Raw genomic sequence first — 13,907 nt, 5'->3', positions numbered from 1 at the left:
TGCGTCCTGTGCGGTCGGCCATGCTGGAGAAGGGAACTTGAAGCCACGCCGGCTCTAAGTCCTCCCGCGCTCGTTCAGGGCGCTGTCATGAGAAAGGGCTTTTTCTGCGCCCTCACTAAAGATGGCGCCTCTTCACCCCTTTGCCTCGCTTGGCCTGCAGAGCTCGGGAGAGGGCGTTCAAATCTCCCCTTCGTCTCTCTTTCCTCTCCCTCAGCCCAAGAGACGGAGAGTCCGGGCGGCAGCAGGTGCGGACGCCCTTCCCCAAGGTGAGGGCAGCCTCCCCCCGGGCCGGCCTCAGCCGCGGGGGCGGGGCCGGGGGCGTGCGCGCGTCATCCTCTCGCGAGAAGCGGGCCCGGGGGGCGGAAGAACGCCCGGACAACGACGACGGGAGGGCGGAGTCTGGCCGCCCCCGCTCCGCCTCCGCGTCCCCGAGGGGGCCCGAGGAGCGCCGTGCGGGTGTCTGGATGTGCTGGCGAGCGTGCGGGGCGGCATGAGGCGCGCCGAGGCCCGGGCGCGGCCGGCCCGGGCGGCGTGAGCGGCGCGCGCATGAGCCCGGGCGCGGGGGCTGCTCGGCGCCGGCGCGGCCATGTCCCGGGGGGGTGCCTCCCCGCACCTGCTGTGGGACGTGCGCCAGCGCTCGCTGGGGCTGCAGGACCCGGCGCGCCTGCGGAGCCGCTACCTGGGTGAGCGGGGGGCGGGGCGGGGCCGCGGGAGGGGGGGTCCCGCGGGGCGGCGGGGGGGGGGGGGGTTAGGGGTCCCGCCAGGCTGCGCCCCGGGGGTCCGGGCTGTGCGGGCTGCAGAGGGCAACATAGTTGCTCATTGCTTCCCACCCCCACGCCCGGTCTGGTCACTTTTGGGGGTGCGGGGAGGGCGGCCCGGTCCCGATCGGGTTCTGACACTGCATGCCTGGCGGGCCCGGACCCCCCTATCCCACCCCTGACCGTGCCACGCTGGGGAGGGGGACTCAGCCCAGCCCACCCGTCGAGCCCTCCACAGTTTCCTGGGGAGGAAAAGTGAAAAAGTGAAAGTGAAGGGGCGGGAGCGGGGTCCTGCCCGGTGGCGGTGGCCAGTAGCTGGGGTTGCCTGCCGCCCCTGCGGCCGACCCCCTCCGCTAGGGCCAGGAGTGACCCCTGAGCACCAGCAGGGGTGCCCCCCGACCCCATACACACCCCCCCCTGCAACGCAGAAAAAAAGTGAAGCGGAAATCCCTCCCGTGCCCGCTGATTTCATCAGCGGCAGTTTGTGTCCGTGTGTCTGTCCAGCCCGCTTCCTTCCCGTGCTCAGCCCGGACAGGTGGGTCCCTGCTGCCCGGGCGCTCAGGGGTTAAGGGCGCCTCTGCCTGGAGCTGCAAGGGCCCCCCCCCCCCCCCCCCCCCCCCCCCCCCCCCGCTGGCTGCCACCACCTTGAAGTCGGGGGACACACGCTTGTCCCCTCCGGGGTGTTTTGGTGTAAGGGGAGCAGCCCCATCCGGGAGGTGGTTAAATCAGGCTGTGCTCAGAGCGTGCCCGGCCTTCAGGCTGCCCTCTGGCACCGCCGGGGCACCGGGCACAGACGCATGCCAAGTTTTGCATGTGTGCTAGCCAGTCATCGGGCCTGGCCGGCCGGCGCCTCTCTCACCACCGCCTTGTTCTTTTTTGAGGGAAAGTGGAATGTTTCTTTTCCCTCTCTCCCTCCCTCCCTCTCCCTCTCTCTGTTTTTATTTTGGGCCACACCCGTGGTGCTCAGGACTTACTCCCGGTCCTGTGCTCAGGGATGACTCCTGGCCAGCTCCCTCCCCGCCGTCCTATCCCTCCCTGGCCTAGAAAGTGGACAAATTCGTCCCGCCCCCCCCTCATCTGTCCCCCCCCCCCAATCTTTGATCTCGAAAGATGGGGTGGGAGTTGGGAGGTGTGGTTTGAGTCAGGGCGAAAGACTAACCTGAGACCAGTGGAAATTAGTCTGAAACTCAAAAACACGCCCCCCCCCCCAAAAAAAAAGCACATTGTCAGAGAAGAGAGAAGCCCGCTGTGGTCACCACTTCCTCTGACAGGCCCGCGGGCAGCGCAGACTGTTCCAGAATGGGTTACTCGCTGTGGTTTTTCACCACAGGCGTCCAGGGGGTTGAACCCACTCTTCTAAATAAACATTTTCTTTTTTTCCCTTTTTTCTTTTTTTTTTTTTTTTTGAGGGGGGGATCACACTCGGCAATGCTCAGGGGTTCCTCCTGCCTCTGCACTCAGGAATCCCTCCTGGCGGTGCTCAGGGGACCCTATGGGATGCCGGGGATCGAACCCAGGTCGGCCGTGTGCAAGGCAGATGTGCGTCCTCCCCACTCTACTATTGCTTCAGCCCCTAAGTCAACATTTTCAACGCCGTTGGCCGCTCGCTGTCCTGTCAGTGTGTTCCGGTGCCTCCTGGGGGTTTGCGCACGCTTCCAAATAGCGTCTCTGCTGGGAGTTCATCTTACTAAGCAGCTCCGTTATTTTTCCGCCCAGGGCGTATTCGATATGACAAAAACAGTCACAAGTCTCCCAGTGGAGACGTTACTGGTGCCCGCTCGAGCAAATCCACGAGCAATGGGATGATGTGACAGTAGTGTGTTGACTCCAGCCCACTGGCTCTGGGCTGGAGAGCGGCAGATCGTACCCCACGGTGTCTGATTTTTATTTTAATTCTGTTTTGTTTTGTTGCATCACACCCAGCGATGCTCAGGGACACCCCTACCGAGACTCCGGGGACCCTAGGGGATGTCGGGAATCAAACCCAGGGCTGCTGCTCACTCGGCCAGCGCCCTCCCTGCGGTCCTGTGACTCGGCCCCTGATGTATGGTTGTGAGTTTAGGAACTGAGCGTTACCGACACGGGGGTTCTGCATGCTTTTAGAATGGTTGCATTTTTTTCCCAAGGTTTCTCTCCTCATTGAATGCTTCGTAGGATTTTTCTTCCATTGGTTCTGTTCATACGGTATGGTAATATATCAGTTTAATTTGCTGAGCCAACATTCAGTTTCTGGGCAAAACCCTCCTTGGGTATGCTAAATAAATTATTCTTTTTGTTTGAGTGCAGAACCAGGAGTAACCCCCGAGGACCACAAGGTGTGACACACCCCCTCCCCCAACAAAATAAAGTGGAACCTCTCTGTCTTTGTTAGGTCACATTTAGTTCTGATTTTAGGTCCTATTTTATATTTTTTGCGCTAGTGTAAATAGTCGCTCCAGCCCCTGTTGCTTCATTTTCCAAGGGGGCATTTTTCTGAAGAACAGGCGATAGGCCGCGTCTGTTTGGGAGCCTCTGTCCTAGAAGTAGGTTCTTTGGGACATGTGGACGGGAAGGCGTTTGGAGTCAGCCCGAGGCCACCTTGAGGCCTTGCAGTAACTGCTGGTCTCAGGGCGAGCCCGGACTTGGGTTTCCCCATCCGAGTCTGCCTGTCCCCGCCTCCAAAGTCCATTTGCAGTTCCTCCCGGGAGAAATGGCTGGTCGGGTGGGAGACGGGAAAGATCTCTGTCTCTCTCTCATAAGAACACCGTGATCATGACCTTGATTCCGGCCTGGTCCCAGCCCTGATGGCCCCTTCCCTGCGCTCCCACCCTCGAGCCTGACTCCTTGGCAGGCACGTAACAAATCCACAGCAAAATGGCAAATGGGGGGCTGGAGCGATAGCACAGCGGGGAGGGCGTTGGCCTTGCATGCAGCCGACCCGGGTTCGATCCCCAGCATCCCATAGGGTCCCCCAAGCACCGCCAGGAGTGATTCCTGAGTGCAGAGCCAGGAGGGACCCCTGTGCATCGCCGGGTGTGACCCCCCCCTCAAAAAAAAAGCAAAAAAAATGGCAAATGGCACTACGGGGGACGAGACCCGTGAACGTGCGTTTGTGGTGATGGATTGTCGCACGGCACCACAAAGGGCCCCAAGACCCTTGGCGGGTGCCGGCTGGGTCAGCTCAGTGGGCTGCCGTGTGACGTCCCGTCCCATCCGCAGTGCTCCTGCTGGGCCGGAAGGACCTGCACGGCCACAGGTGCCCGGGAGCCGCTGGGCAGGAGGGTGGGGGTGGGCACCAGGCCCCAGGAAGGGGAGGGGGTCTGCTGCCCGCCTTGGGGAGGGCCACAGAGCTTCCAGCCCCGAGACCCGCTACCTGGAGCAAGGTGGCTTGTTTGGAAATGCTCTTCCTTCCCTTCCCTTCCCTTCCCTTCCCTTCCCTTCCCTTCCCTTCCCTTCCCTTCCCTTCCCTCCTTCCTTCCTTCTTTCCTTCCTTCCTTCCTTCCTCCCTTCCTCCCTCCCTCCCTCCCTCCTTTCTCCCTCCCTCCCTCCTTCCCTCCCTCCCTTCCTTCTTCCCTCCTTTCTCCCTTCCTCCCTCCCTCCCTCCCTCCTTTCCTCCTTCCCTCCTTTCTCCCTTCCTCCCTCTCTCCCTCCCTCCCTCCTTCCTTCCTTCCTTCCTTCCTTCCTTCCTTCCTTCCTTCCTTCCTTCCTTCCTTCCTTCCCTCCTTTCTCCCTCCCTCCCTCCCGCCTTCCTCCCTTCCTTCCCTCCTTTCTCCTCCCTCCCTCCCTCCCTCCCTCCCTCCCTCCCTCCCTCCCTCCCTCCCTCCTTCCCTCCTTCCTTCCTTCCTTCCTTCCTTCCTTCCTTCCTTCCTTCCTTCCTTCCTTCCTTCCTTCCTTCCTTCCTTCCTTCCTTCCTTCCTTCCTTCCTTCCTTCCTTCCTTCCTGTCCCACCCGGCGATGCTCAGGGCTGACTCCTGGCTCTGCACTCAGGAATCACTCCTGGCGGTGCTGGGGGACCCTATGGGATGCTGGGAATCAAACACGGTCAGCCGCGTGCCAGGCAAATGCCCTCCCCACAGTCCTATAGTTCCAGCCCCTCTCTCTTTCTTTCTTTCTTTCTTTCTTTCTTTCTTTCTTTCTTTCTTTCTTTCTTTCTTTCTTTCTTTCTTTCTTTCTTTCTTTCTTTCTTTTTTTCTCTCTCTTTCTCTCTTTCTCTCTCTCTTTCTTTCTTTCTTTCTTTCTTTCTTTCTCTCTCTCTCTTTCTCTCTCTTAGTATTCTAATGAGCTGAATTGGTGACATGTTACTTATTTCAATCACTTATTGACTCTTACAAGGTTGTTTTCTTTCTTTCGGGGGGTTGGGGCGGGGCAGTGCACAGTGGGCACTTTCAGGGGTTACTCCCAGCTCTGCACTCAGGAATTATGTAGGGGACCCTATGGGATGCTGGGAATAGAACTGGGGTTGGCCAGGTGCCAGGAAGCGCCCTCCCCTCTGTCCTGTCTCTTCAGCCCTGATTAAGTAGGATTGTTGTCACTACCTGTTGTCACTACTGAAGGGGAAATTTTTAAAAATTAATTAATTTTTAAAAAGCTCTGCTACTACAGTTTTGGCATTTTTTCAAAATTAGAAATCAGATTTGAGAAGTCAGTTACATAAAGTATAACCTAATTAGTCCTTGAAAATATTAAATTTCTGTGGACTATTTTATTCTAATAAGTTTAAGATCCTCAGAACATTCCCCCATGCAGAAAAACAGATAATTTTTTTTTTTTAACCCCGATGTTCGTCCTCTACCCAGCCGCCTTCCAGTTATACGCAAGGAGAAAGAAAACAGTTTGGCCACGGGAGAAACTTGGACTTTCTGCTGAATGGCACGAGAGCACAATGGGGAAATCTGGCGTCGGGAGTGGGCGCTCGGCACAGATTTTATTTCTTCCTTTGCAATCCGGAGCCCAGTTCTGCGCTAATTATTGGTCTTTGTCATATACTCAGCTTCTGCATAAACATGAATCCTCTGGGCCGGTCTTTGGGAACGATGATTCATTCCCTGAAGGGAAACTTGTTTCTCCAGCTCAGAGTGGGGACTGGTCCTCCCGTTGGGTGGATTGTCAGGCTGCTGCTGCTTTCGTCTCATAATTGGGAAATTGAACTTAAAAAGATTTGAACATTTCTGGGGCCAAGGATGTGGCTCAGTGGTTAGCGCACGGGGGCCGCATGTGCGGCCTTGGTGAGATACACAGCCAGTTTGGGCCTGAGGCATACTTCTGTCGGCATCTCCCTCGTGCAGGGGTGATGACGGGCACGTTGGAGTGGCCACGTCCTGGGCACGCCCTGCTGTCCCCGACAGTGCCCTCGGGAGGCAGGTAAGGGTGTTGAGGCAGAACAGGAGGCGGGGGGGGGGGGCCGAGGGAGCCACCGGCGCCCCAGTTACGAATTATTAATTTTAATTAATTTATCTTGGGATGATATTTATATTTAAATATTTAAATATAAATATTTATATTTAATATAATTGCAAATATTTGTATTTAGATATTATTTATAATACTATTTACATTATGTTAATTATATGAATTAATATTGATATTGACATTAATTAATATCCAGTGTTTATATTTTGGGAGGGTCTCGGGCCAGCTGGGGGGGGGGTCGGGGTCCGGGCGCCACGCCCTCCGCAAGGCGTTTATGTGACTCTCGTCCTTCCTTCGAACAGGAAGAAGAGAATTTATCCAAAGACTGAAACTTGAAGCGACCCTGAATGTGCACGACGGCTGTGTGAGTCCTGCCGCGCCCCCCCCCCTCCTGTGTCCGGGCGTCCGACGTCCGGGGACCCGGCGAGCGAAGGAGGCCCCGGGTCACCCTGCGCCCACGGCACACGCCAGCAGGACGCCTCTCTTCGGAGACGGCCGCCTCTGGCTAGTAGCCTCCTGCTGTCTTTCTGCCGCCTGGGGGGTGGGCTGTGTCTTTGGGGGGGAGGGACGAGCACACTGGGACCCTGTGGGGTGCCGGGGATTGAACCTGGGTCAGCTGTGGGCAGGGCAGATGCCCTCCCCGCTGTCTGTCGCTCTGGGCCTGCCTGGTCCCTTCTTGCCCCCTTCTGGCTGTCACCCAGATTTGGCACATCCGCTACTTCATCGCCTTTGGTTTTCTCTGCTCAAGTATTTGAAAGCCTATCCCAGAGTTGCTATCAATTTCCCCTCATGGGGTACTGTTTTGGGTTTTTTGGGTTTTTTTGTGTTTTTTGTGGGGTTTTTTTTTCCCCCTTTCAGTTGTTTCAACCATTATACGTGACCATGTAATCTCATTTGACCGTGAACCAGTAAGTCTGGTTCTCGTTGCTCCTCTGGCCGAGACTGGAGCCGTGTTTTTCAGCTTAGCTGTTGTTTTCATGCCATACAGTTCACCATAGAGCGTGTTATCTAGAAAGCTCACGAGGCCTGGCATCACTGCTCCAGTCCCTGGTATATTTCCGCCTTCCGGAAATGGGCGTCCAGACCCACTTATCACTCACTCCCATGCCCGCTCGGCCGGCTGCTGGCCGTCCCCGAGCCGCCCGCTGGCCCCCAGACAGGCCTGCCTGGGCCTCCAGATAAGCCGAGCCCGGGCTGGGCGACTTTCCACCCCGGCCTGGACGTGGTGTCGTGTTGTCAAGGTTCCCGAGGGGACCTGCCTGCAGCACGGAGCAGTTAGAGTTGATGGCTGTGTAAGACTCCAGATAATTTGCACTGGGCCCTGGAGCAGCTGTCGCGTCTCCGTTCCTCCTCAGATGACCCTGGGGTTGGGGTTCTTGCATTTGGGGCTGTTCTGAGTCGTGAGCTCTCTGTCCTCTGTTTACCAGTCGGGGGGGACACGTTTCCCCTTGTTCTGGGTTTGCACTTGATTATGTTTTTTTTTTTCTTTTTTTGCTTTTTGAGTCACACGTGGTGATACTCAGGGCTGACTCCTGGCTCATGCACTCAGGAATTACTCCTAGCAGTGCTCAGGGAACCATATGGGATGCTGGGAATCGAACCCGGGTCGGCCACGTGCAAGGCAAACGCCCTCCCCGCTGTGCTATTGCTCCAGCCCCTGCACTTGATTATGTAATTGCTGGGGCCGTAGGTTGCCGTTAATTTCTCAAGTACTGTCACTTGCACCATTGCTTGACACTCTCACCTCCATGCTCTTGTTTTTTTCTTCCTGCTGTTACAGTCACCCTAATGGATGTGACGTGGTAATTCATTGTGAGTTTTGTTTTCCTGATATACACCTGTTTTTCCACCCAAGACGCAATTTTGGTTCTCTTGTTTTAGATGATTTTTAAAAAGCATTTGAAGTGTTTACATCCATGCTGGGAAGCCGGCTTCCAGTGCATTCTTTGGCTTGTCTGTATATTCCGATGTCTCCACAGCATCTATTGAAATGGCTCTTCCTGTGCCATTAAATGATTTTGGATGCCTCGTTAGATTTATTTCCAACTAATCAGTTCTGTTCCATGAATATATTTGTCTGTCTGTGGTCATATCTCATAGTCCTTGATTGCTATAACTCTGAGTAACTTTGTCTAATTCCTTTTTATGTCTTGATAGAAAATAAGTTAACAATCAGTTAGCCAATTACAAAACTTAAGATTTAGACATTTTAGTTTGGTGTTTTTTTGTTTTTGTTTTTTTTTGGGTTACACCTGGCGATGCACAGGGGTTATTCCTGGCTCTGCACTCAGGAATTACTCCTGGCGGTGCTCAGGGGACCATATGGGATGCTGGGATTTGAACCCGGGTCGGCCGCGTGCAAGGCAAATGCCCTACCCACTATGCTATCACTCCAGCCCCAGATTTAGACATTTTATTCTGAGGTTTTTTGTTTTTGTTTTTTTTTTTTGCTTTTTGGGTCACACCCGGCGATGCTCAGGGATTACTCCTGGCTTTGTACTTAGGAATCATTCCTGGCGGTGCTCAGGAGACCATATGGGATGCTGGGAATCGAACCCGGGTTTGCCGCATGCAAGGCAAACGCCCTACCCGCTGTGCTATCACTCCAGCCCCTATTCTGAGTTCTTTAAAGCACTGTGCTTGCTAAATGAGGTCTTTCCAATGAGAACATGAGTGTATTCTGTGTTCCACGAGCATTACCTTGTTCAGTGTTAAGAAGTTTCAACTGTCAGTACAGTGAAAGAGGGCAGGCTCCTTCTTCTGTCCGGTTTACTTAATTTCTTCTTTAATTTCTTTTTTAGGTTAATACAATCTGTTGGAATGAGACCGGAGAATATATCTTATCTGGCTCAGACGATACCAAGTTAGTCATTAGTAATCCTTATAGCAGAAAGGTAAAGTGGCTTAAAAAGCTTGTCCTGTAATGGAAGAATGCGGTCCTTAGGTGCGGGGAGAGGGAGAAAGCTCAAGGAAACAGTTTGGGGCCAGGGAGAGAGCACAAGAGGCAGAGTCACGCCGTGTGTGTGCAAAGTCGAGTGGGGAGATGACCTTGGGTGGCGGAGCACGGGGCCATCGCCACCAGTGAAAAATGTAAAAAAATCACAGGCCAGCAAAATTAGGACAGGGGCGGCACAGTATGTCGTCATCTGGGTTTCTTTCCCCCCTTCACGTCGTTTGGAGTCAGAGGATGACGTTCACGGGATGAGGTTGTGGAGGAGGGCGGAACTGCAGAGTCTGAGTCTTCCCCGGATAGGCCGTTCCCCAGACCTACTCCTCTGTTCCAGGTCTTGACGACGATTCGCTCAGGGCACCGGGCAAACATCTTCAGCGCCAAGTTCTTACCGTGCACGAACGACAAGCAGATCGTCTCGTGCTCCGGGGATGGGGTCATATTTTATACCAACGTCGAGCAAGACGCGGAAACCAACCGACAGTGCCAGTTCACGTGCCATTACGGGACCACCTACGAGGTAGCGTGGGGTTGGGATTGTGTCCGTCCTCCATGCGTGTTTCGAGTGTGTATGGATGTGTAGATAAATGCAGATGTCTGTGCCTCTGAATGTGTCCGCAGGTGTGTGCACATTCGTGCAGTCGTGGGAAAGCCATTGACATGCAGCCCCGCGATATCCCATAGGGTCCCCTGAGCCCACCAAGAGGGACTCCTGGGGCTGGAGCGATAGCACAGCGGGGAGGGCGTTTGCCTTGCACGCGGCCAACCCAGGTTTGATCCCCAGCATCCCATAGGGTCCCCCGAGCACCGCCAGGAGTGATTCCTGAGTGCAGAGCCAGGAGTAACGCCTGTGCATCGCCAGGTGTGACCCAAAAAGCAAACAGACAAACAAACAAAAAAAGTGATTCCTGGGCAGAGCCAGGAGTCAGCCCTGAGCCCCAAAACAAAACAAAACAAAAAAAATGGAGAAGCTCTATTTTGGTAGATTTGTGAATAGCATTGAAAATTATGTCAGTATTCATCAGGAATATAAGTCTGCAGTTTTATTTGCTGCTTGTAGCTTTTTCAGCTGTTATTTGTTTGTTTCGGGTGGGTCCACACCCAGCAGTGCTGAAGGTTTACTCTTGGCTTTGTGCTTAGGGACCACGCCTGGTGGGGCTTGGGAGACCCTGCGTGGTGCTGAGGCTCGAACCCAGGTCAGCCACGCGCCGGGCACAAGCCCCGCCTGATGTGTGGTACTCGCTCGGGCCCAGCAGTGGCGTTTTCTTTTTTTTTTTTTTGCTTTTTGGGTCACACCCAGTGATGCTCAGGGGTTACTCCTGGCTCTGCACTTAGGAATTACTCCTGGCGGTGCTCGGGGGACCCTATGGGATGCTGGGGATCGAACCCGGGTCGGCCGAGTGCAAGGCAAACGCCCTACCCGCTGTGCTATCGCTCTGGCCCCAAGTGGCGTTTTCATAGGCTGCAGAATTTCCATCTGTCTTCCTGCATTACCTCCCTGGCTCCCAAAGGCATCTGTTTCCATGTTCAACTGATTTTGCCGACCCTTTTGTCTTGGTGTTTAGATCATGACGGTACCCAACGACCCGTACACGTTCCTCTCCTGTGGCGAAGACGGGACCGTGAGGTGGTTTGACACACGCATCAAAACCAGCTGCACGAAAGAAGACTGCAAAGATGTAAGGACCGAATCTTGTACAAATAGTGCCCGAAAGTTAAGATCCTAAATAAACTGGAACAGTAAGTTATCTTTGTGTTAAGAGATTATGAAAGAAATTTGAACTATTCATCTTGCAGAGATCTTTTATATATATATATAGTCAATCTATTTATATATATACATATATATACATATATATATAGTCTAAAAAATTAAAATGCAGGGCCAGAGCGATAGGACACCAGCCTTGCATGTGACTGACGGGTTCAATCCCCAGCATCCCATAGGGTCCCCTAAGCACCGTTAGTGCAGAGTAACCCCTGAGCATTGCTGGGTGTCACCCCCCCAAAAAAAAATGCATGGGGAAGTCAGAGAAATTATTATTATTATTTTTTTTTTATTTTTTTTATTTTTTTTTTTATTGAATCACCAAGTGGAGGGTTACAAAGTTCTCAGGATTATGTCAGTTATACAATATTCAAATACCCCTTCCTTCACCAGTGCCCATCTTACATTCCCAACCCCCCCAGTCTATCTGCCGCCCCCTCCCACAATTATTATTATTATTATTTTTGAAATTATATTTTAATTCTACATGTCAAATATATTAAACCTGTGTTAAGATTTCAGTCCCTAGGGTATGACCGCCTAGCTACTGGGAAATGGGAAATCTGGGCGGAGGAGGCCCAGTCCCGATCCGAGCAGGCTTGGAGGTCTCAGCCCCAGGTCCCACGCACCTGGGTTCCTCTGCCAGTACCTTCATGCGTGAGGCTCGTCTGAACATGTGGAGAGAGGCCTTGAGCATGGCTGTGGCGAGGCTCCGGAGGTCTTCGGCCGCTGGGAGCTCTGCTCAGGGTGGGAAGGAAGCTGGAGCCCATCCCCTCCGAGGGGCCCCGGGGAAGACAGCCAGGCACTCGGGCAAGAGTCTCTCTGCGTCGCTCTCTTCCGGGAGCTTGCTTTTAAGTTTCTGGATGCTGGTCGTGGATGGGATTCCAAGGCGCCAGGGGCAGTCCCTAGGGTGTGACCGCCTAGCTACTGGGAGATGAGAAATCTGGGCAGAGGAGGCCCAGTCCCGATCCCAGCAGGCTTGGAGGTCTCAGCCTAGGGACTGCCCCGGCACCATGGAATCCCATCCATGGCTAGCATCCAGAGACTTAAAAGCAAGCTCCCAGAAGCGCAAAGCGGCCGCACAGTATCTTATAGCCTACTTCTCCCTCTGGGAGAACCTGGCAAACTACCGGAAGTTTCCTGCCCACATGGGAGAGCCTCGCTAACTCCCTGTGGCGTATTCATATGCCAAAAACAGTAACAAGCTGAGTCTCATTCCCCTGACCCTGAAAGAGCCTCCAATGCAGCATCGTTGGGAAGGACGAGTAAAGAGAGGCTTCAGAAATCTCAGGGCAAGGATGAATAGAGACGTTACTGAGACCGCTCAAGAAATTCGATAATCAACGGGATGATGATGATGATAATGATGAAGTTTTCAGTATGTATTCTAGCTTTGAACAACCTGACTAGGGCCTAGAGCTGTAGTAGAGGGGGAAGGAAGCTGGCCCTGTGCATGGCTGACCCGGTTCAGTCCTCCGAGCCGGGAGTGATCCCTGATCACAGCTGAGTGTCGCTCCCTCTGAAACTCCCCCCCAAAGAGAAAAACCTGAAGAATCTGTTAGTATATTCCAGGGCTCTCATACATCAAAATGGATAAAAGCAAAATATAAAATACCGGTAACTAGAGTAATTGTTAGCTAGTTAACTAACTAGTCAGCTAGTAATTGTTGACTAGTGAGAGTAATTGTTAACTAGTTAACCATTGTTAACTGGTTAGCTTTATTGAAAGGCAGTTGGTAGGAGGGATTTTATGAGTAACATCATGAGGTTCATAATTAAATACATTTTAAGGTAAATTAAGACCTGAAACATGGAAGAGTACCAAGAGAGCTAGAACCACAGGCAAAATAGAAATATTAGGATCCCTGAAGGATGTGTTTGGGGAGTGTCTGATGCTTCTCTGGTGAGAGAGGGTTTATGTAGGTGGGGGCTTGGTTTTTGAATTGGTAAGGAGAAAGATGTACCATGTTAAGAAAAGTGTAAGAAGAATTGTTTTATTACTGTAGCACCGTCATCCCATTGTTCATCGATTTGCTTGAGCAGGTGCCAGTAACATCTCCATTGTGAGATTTGTTGTGACAGTTTTTGTCATATGTCATATGTCATTGTCATTGCATTCCTGAGTGCAAAGCCAGGAGTAACCCCTGTGCATTGCCAGCTGTGACCCAGAAAGAAAAAAAAGAAAAGTAACAGTCATAATTAAATGTTATGAATACTAAGTATACGAAATAATCACTGGTGTTTACCACAGAAGTATATTATATCTCCCATCTTTATTATTCAGTGACCCAATAAATCTCAAATTTTAAAATTTCTAAAGAAAAATGCTCATTATTTGTATTTGAAAATAGGAAAGCATTTCAGGGCAATAATTGAAGTTGTGTGATATGGAATGTAGTTTTGAAATTGTGTTTAAACCATGAAATAATGCATCTCTTTATCGCTAGCTTTTAGTAGCTGATACTGATAGAGCTTATTACTCAGTGTTTTCATCTTAAATCAGAGTGGTTTCTTAAGAATAGTTTTTCTTTTTCCTTCCTAATGTTTTTTGGAGTATTCACATGCATTATTTAATGCTTTTTGATTTTCTGCTTTCATTCTCTTTTTACAATTTCGAGTGATGATTAAGAAGCCAGCATTGGGTTAGAGTTAATTTTTTTTTTTTTTGCCTTTTTGGGTCACACCCGGCAATGCACAGGGGTTCCTCCTGGCTCTGCACTCAGGAATCACTCCTGGCCATGCTCAGGGGACCCTATGGGATGCTGGGGATCAAACCCGAGTTGGCCGCGTGCAAGGCAAACGCCCTCCCCACTGTGCTATTGCTCCAGCCCCAGAAGTTAATTTTTGAGGCGTGGGGCCAGTTGTGCAGAATTTTCCTTAGAGAGCGACTGTGAGAAGGTGTGTCGCCCACCTTTGTGCGGCTTTCCCATGCTCGGGGCCTGTAAGCTCATGTTCGCCTCTCTTAGCACACACTGTGCTGTGACTTGCAGGAGAGGTGCCCGTCTTCACACCGGGGGGAGAGGCTTGAAACGCAGACTCATCT

General features: G+C 52.5%; 1 protein-coding gene across 8 annotated transcripts in view; it reads left to right on the top strand.

Annotated features, from left to right (window-relative positions):
- The first annotated feature begins 403 nt into the window (after nucleotides 1–403).
- DCAF6 (DDB1 and CUL4 associated factor 6) overlaps nucleotides 404–13,907 on the top strand; it is a 48,315-nt gene continuing 34,811 nt past the window's right edge. For 2 of the 8 annotated variants that reach the window (XM_055123137.1, XM_055123136.1), the window contains exons 1-5: nucleotides 405–683; nucleotides 6,449–6,510; nucleotides 8,948–9,040; nucleotides 9,431–9,616; nucleotides 10,662–10,775. In XM_055123137.1, the coding sequence (XP_054979112.1) occupies nucleotides 587–683; nucleotides 6,449–6,510; nucleotides 8,948–9,040; nucleotides 9,431–9,616; nucleotides 10,662–10,775 (552 nt within the window). In that variant the 5' untranslated portion in view covers nucleotides 405–586. Of the gene's footprint in view, nucleotides 684–6,448; nucleotides 6,511–8,947; nucleotides 9,041–9,430; nucleotides 9,617–10,661; nucleotides 10,776–13,907 lie in introns of all 8 variants that reach the window. The other 6 variants (XM_055123142.1, XM_055123138.1, XM_055123144.1 and 3 more) reach the window with 4 other exon arrangements.

The sequence above is a fragment of the Sorex araneus genome, chromosome X (assembly GCF_027595985.1).
Source record: "Sorex araneus isolate mSorAra2 chromosome X, mSorAra2.pri, whole genome shotgun sequence".
Classification (NCBI taxonomy): Eukaryota; Metazoa; Chordata; class Mammalia; order Eulipotyphla; family Soricidae; genus Sorex; species Sorex araneus.
Note: the sequence above shows the minus strand (reverse complement) of the source record. Positions and strands in the feature narration are given on the sequence as shown.